General features: G+C 37.6%; 1 protein-coding gene across 1 annotated transcript; it reads right to left on the reverse strand.

Annotated features, from left to right (window-relative positions):
* Window positions 1-1,347: 1,347 nt before the first annotated feature.
* Window positions 1,348-2,504, reverse strand: EV154DRAFT_488849 (uncharacterized protein; the record flags this gene model as incomplete). The annotated part of the gene is made up of 3 exons (XM_051599192.1): window positions 1,348-1,384; window positions 1,733-2,101; window positions 2,374-2,504. The coding sequence occupies 3 exons, from the start codon at window positions 2,502-2,504 to the stop codon at window positions 1,348-1,350; spliced, it is 537 nt and encodes a 178-aa protein (XP_051450094.1).
* Between the last annotated feature and the right edge of the window lie 2,883 nt (window positions 2,505-5,387).

Raw genomic sequence — 5,387 nt, forward strand, 5'->3', positions numbered from 1 at the left:
ATAGTGCTGATGGTGCTGATGGTGCTGATGGTGCTGATAGTGCTGATGGTGCTGATGGTGCTGATGGTGCTGATGGTGCTGATGGTGCTGATGGTGCTGATGGTGCTGATGGTGCTGATGGTGCTGATGGTGCTGATGGTGCTGATGGTGCTGATGGTGCTGATGGTGCTGATGGTGCTGATGGTGCTGATGGTGCTGATGGTGCTGATGGTGCTGATGGTGCTGATGGTGCTGATGGTGCTGATGGTGCTGATGGTGCTGATGGTGCTGATGGTGCTGATGGTGCTGATGGTGCTGATGGTGCTGATGGTGCTGATGGTGCTGATGGTGCTGATGGTGCTGATGGTGCTGATGGTGCTGATGGTGCTGATGGTGCTGATGGTGCTGATGGTGCTGATGGTGCTGCTGTTGTTGCTGGTGGGGATGTGGCGGCTGTTGACACACGGGGTGTATCTAATCTGCGTCTTGCAGTGGGAGGTTGATCTTGTTCACCGACAGCAAAGATCCTCCCGGAACGTACATTACCTGCCGTTGCAGGATGGGTATCCACAGTACTTAACACATCGTCTGCAGTGTTCGTATGGGCAGTATTCGGGCTAGGATCACCAACAACCTCAGGCTCCAAATTGTCATCAACCTTAGGAGCATCTTCAATTCTTGTTCTAAACTCCCCTGAAATTGAAGAATAAGTGACAGGTGAAAAATATGAAGGTAAGTCTTTAAGAATGCTATATAATTTGTCATAAATGATAGAACGAGCGGGTGCTGCTTGTCCAGTAGAATCACGGGTGGCGTAATTTTGTTTGAAATCCTACAAAAGATTTGACCACTTGCTTTTCAACTGTTCGTCGCTCCGAGGAGCACGTTCAACATTTGCTGCATGAAATTCAATCGCAAGAAGGTCAAAAAATTCATTTTTTTCCGCCAAGCTCATAGCCGAATCCATAGCATGAAAGTGCTCATTATACCTTTCCATAAGCAACAAGGTCTCCGCTTGTCCCCATCCAGATCCCCTGAAGCATTGCCAGCCGTCGAAATCATCTTCATTTTGGCTTCAACTTCCACGTCCACGTCCACGTCCACTTTGACGTCCACGTCCACGTCCACGTCCACGTCCACTTTGACGTCCACGTCCACGTCCACGTCCACGTCCACTTTGACGTCCACGTTCACGTCCAAAAATTCCAGTCTGGCTGCTCGCAAGGTGACCATCAATAAAGTAAGAAGCAGTATTTTGGTTGTTCCTTTCTCAAATAGGCAGAGGCAAAGGTAAAGTATGTTTATTTTGATAAGAATACAAGAAAGAAAAAAATAACATTGGCCTCTGTGCCATGTACAAATTACAGTTTAGCATTTTCTCAAAATGAACTTCTGTTTTTTCTGACTTTTTATTTTAATTAAAGGATTTATTTTAATATTTTAAAATAATTTGCTTGGGAACACCCAAAATATTTTTGTTAAAATCAAGATTTAAAATTTTAAATAAGTTGTTTGGTGAACACCCAAAGTACACCAAAAAATTGAACTTCCGACAGTTTAAAATTAAAAATGTTTCAAGCTCCGAGGTCCACCGTATAAGCTTATCGATCACAAAAAACCACATCATAGAGCATCAACCCCTACCATGTTTACAGGTAAATCGGCGTCGTAAAAGAATATCAAGAACTAGCAAATTATTCCCAAAAAAGCCCTTATACCCTTTGGTCAATTTCTGCCGATATTATATTCATACCAACAATATAAAGTATTTGAACAGTGAATCTTCATGCCCTCTGTGGCCAAACAGGGAAAGCGAGCAGCATGCATCGACGAGAGTGTATGTTCGACACCCGAGTACCTGTTTGTTTTATTGCTACATTTTTTTAATTTTTTTAATAGGGCTAAAAATGGCCCAGGCTTAGGCTTTAAGATTTTTTTAGGTGCACGTAGCAAGCATATTTTAAACTTTGACAGCCAATTACTCGCGACCCTGCGGTGCGATTTTTTTCTCTTTAGCATATTCTTGTTTAGAATTTCCAGGGCTTTCAGAAAAAGTAATTTATGTTGGCCGGCATATTTCTCAGGAAGCCTCTTAATGATAACAATTCTAGGAATAATTAAACTATTGATATGTAGTTAAAAAAATTCTTTGCCATTCGACAAATATTTTTCCATTTTTGTTTTACGTGTCCTTTTTTCCAATTTTTCTCCGCTTAAAACGAAATCGTGTTAGCGTCTTTTTAAATTTTAGGATTAATTTGGAGATGTTACTTAGTCTATATATGTGCTTGCGGTCATTCAGTATGGTTTTTGAAAGTATTAATTGGTATTATAGTCATTTTTCAGATATTTTATAAAGTAATTTTTTCTCTACTCTATTCATTGATATTTTACTTAGCTCGTGTGTCATTTATATTTTTTTTGTAAGATTCGAAACCCATTCCAATTTTCAAACCGTTGTTAATGTTACTGTATGCTTTGAGTTTTGCTTCTACAGGAAATGAATGAGTTACACGTACAATCATTCCAATAATATTGCTGGCGCATTACCTAGACTGTTAAATAATGCGCCAAAACAGAAGAGACGATGCACGACGCGTTTCACTTGCTGCTTCTTTACAGGTATAATACAAAAGGCTGCTGGTGTTGTATACACGAGTCATCAAGTCATTTGGCTTGTCTATGTAGACAGGCACACCTAATATAAAGAGATCCCTCCTGGTCATCTTTTTTTTCAAAAAAGTTAAAGAGCCGTGCAACAGTAGAATGTAGCAATAGTTCTTTTTGTTTTGCTGGAGTAAGAGAGGGATAAATCTAACCACAAATGAGGCCATAGTACAGTCGGTTTACATCGATTTTGTTTATTTTTGAGTGATTGAAAAAAGATTCCTCCCCCAAGCTATGAACTCAGTGATGTATGGATAAGACAGCACAGAGAAAGAAGGTAGTGTTTTCTTTTCATGATACAGTAGTCGCTCGATTTAAGGGTGTTCGATTTAAGGGTATTTTCTATTTAAGGGTGGATTTTGGAAAAACAGCTTCCGTCCCCAGCATTAACACCACTAAACCACTATTCTATTTAAGGGTGAGATTCCAATTCCCCATACCCTTAAATCGAACGATTTGACAGTGTATTTTTGACTTTTTTCTAACTTTTTGATCAAATTTATTGAATGTCCGAATAAAAATAAATATTTCGCAGTAATGATCATATTTCACGGTTAAAAATGGCGTAGTGACTTCTGTTTAAAATAGTCACGATTTTCGATTTAAGGGTATTTTCTATTTTAGGGTGAGATTTCCGAGATTTTTGGTCACCCTTAAATCGAGCGACTACTGTATTGAAGACTACAAGCAGTGTTATTCTTTTATACTGGTAAAAAAGGTCCTTGTAGAGTAGATGGATGAAAGAAAGAACAAGGAAATAAGAGTCCTTTTTTTTGGGTGTTATAATTATAAAAATGGCATGGGTGTTCTTTCGCAACTTTATTTTCTTCCTAGGACGGTATGGCTGTAGAGAGTGTTGGTGAAAAACGTGTTCAAACGTGCCTTTTTTAAATGTTTCTCTTTTTACCTTTACGTTTTCTTCACATCAGATTTTACACCCTGGCGCATCAGAACTTATAATAAAGGACGCAGACCTAAAGAACCCTGTCCCATCACTAGATTCCTCCTTTACACATAAAGCTGTTTTCTTATACCATATCTGGCAGTACAAAGGGTGTAGATAGTTATTTTAAAGGATACGTAAAGATTTGAATAATGTGGCAGATGAAAGAAAAGAATAAAGAAAAAGAAAGAACCGGGGGGATAGATGACGTGTGTGCAGATTTTCTGCTGGCCATTGATTTTGCTTGCGCCAGTGCGCATACACGACTTTCAATTTACATTATTTGCTACTTGTTTCGTTTGTTCCTTCTTTACATACCGACATGCCTCCCATACCCCTTTTATCAGTCATAGAGGTTACATCAACGTTCTAAATTTTATGGCCCTTTAGATATTAATTAAACTATCAATATAAAAATAAATGAAAAAGATTACCTAGACTTGTCATTTATTTTCCACTTTATACACCTGTCCTTCGTTCCTTACAATGACTTATATCTTTATTTAGCTTCAACTTTTTTTTAACATAGAAAAGACGTGACATGCTCTTGTTCCTGTTTTCCTTCATTTAAAATGCATTTTATGCTTCGTGTTTAACGCCAATACGCCTTCATCCTATTTATCATGACATACACGATAGTAGCATACGTTCATCTTTACAAATTGCACCAAGACCTGTCTTAAAAAGATCAGCTTCTCGGTCAATATTTGATATATCCTTTTACTGCTAGCGTTGTTCACTTTACTATACCCCACTGAATCTTTCTTTCATTGTTCAATATTATTCTTTACTTGTTCATCATCCTTCTATGTAAACAAAATGAATCTATCATTACTGTTTAAAGTGAAACCCCCTTCATAAAGAATCTACTGAAATAAGAGTATACGAGTAGTATTGGCGGGATAAGGAGTAATTCTTTAAATAAAATAGAGTTTAGTAAAGAAGGTCTTTATAATTGCGAGTTGAGTGAGCACCACAGCTAGTTTAAACAGAAGCTGAACTGTTAGAAAATAAATGGATTTAAGTATAGCTTATATGCTTATAAATAAAAGATGCAATGATAAAAGTGTAATCAAGGGATCAATCAGAATGATAATAGAGCTGAATAATATATAAAACTAATAAGTCAAAGTGTTGAAATATGAGTAAATTAATAGATGAGGATTTTTATTTAGGAGAGGTCTTATGGATGCCTATTTATAGTGATGGACGTATAATCCAGTCACTGAAATTAAAGAAATTGGGGAAATTTATAGAAGAGATTGAGGTAATTGCGCCTACTAAGAGGTCACAGATCTGAGGATAAGAAAAAGATGAAAAGAAGTAGTTTTGACAGGTGCAAACCCGAAAAGGTGTATTGCACTTTAGTAGGTGTTTAAAAAGAAAGAAAAATTGGACATGCGCTCGATTTGTCGCATAACACTACTTTATTTGGCTATCAATCAATGCACTTACCATGAACAGGCCACCATGATACATTCTCTCTTTTTTTTTCTTGTTTAGCTTGACTAATTTTTGAAGAAGCTCGGGGTTCGTCTTCCTTGTCTATCACTTGACTCTGTCTTTGCTGACTTCCATTTATCTACCCAAACTGATGACTCTATACATGGAAGAAGAATGTCGTACTGATTCCTTCTTATAGGTCTTGGCACTCTAATAGAACGATTCACCGCGTTAGTCTCTCACACTACATTACTACGTTTTGCTTGTGGGTTACCTTGTAAAGAGCGGCGACTCTTGTTATTGATAAGACAGGAAGAAAATTTAAAATAAAATACTGGTCTTTCGTATAAATATT

The sequence above is a fragment of the Mucor mucedo genome (genome assembly GCF_025094135.1).
Source record: "Mucor mucedo strain NRRL 3635 chromosome Unknown EV154scaffold_299, whole genome shotgun sequence".
NCBI classification, from domain to species: domain Eukaryota; kingdom Fungi; phylum Mucoromycota; class Mucoromycetes; order Mucorales; family Mucoraceae; genus Mucor; species Mucor mucedo.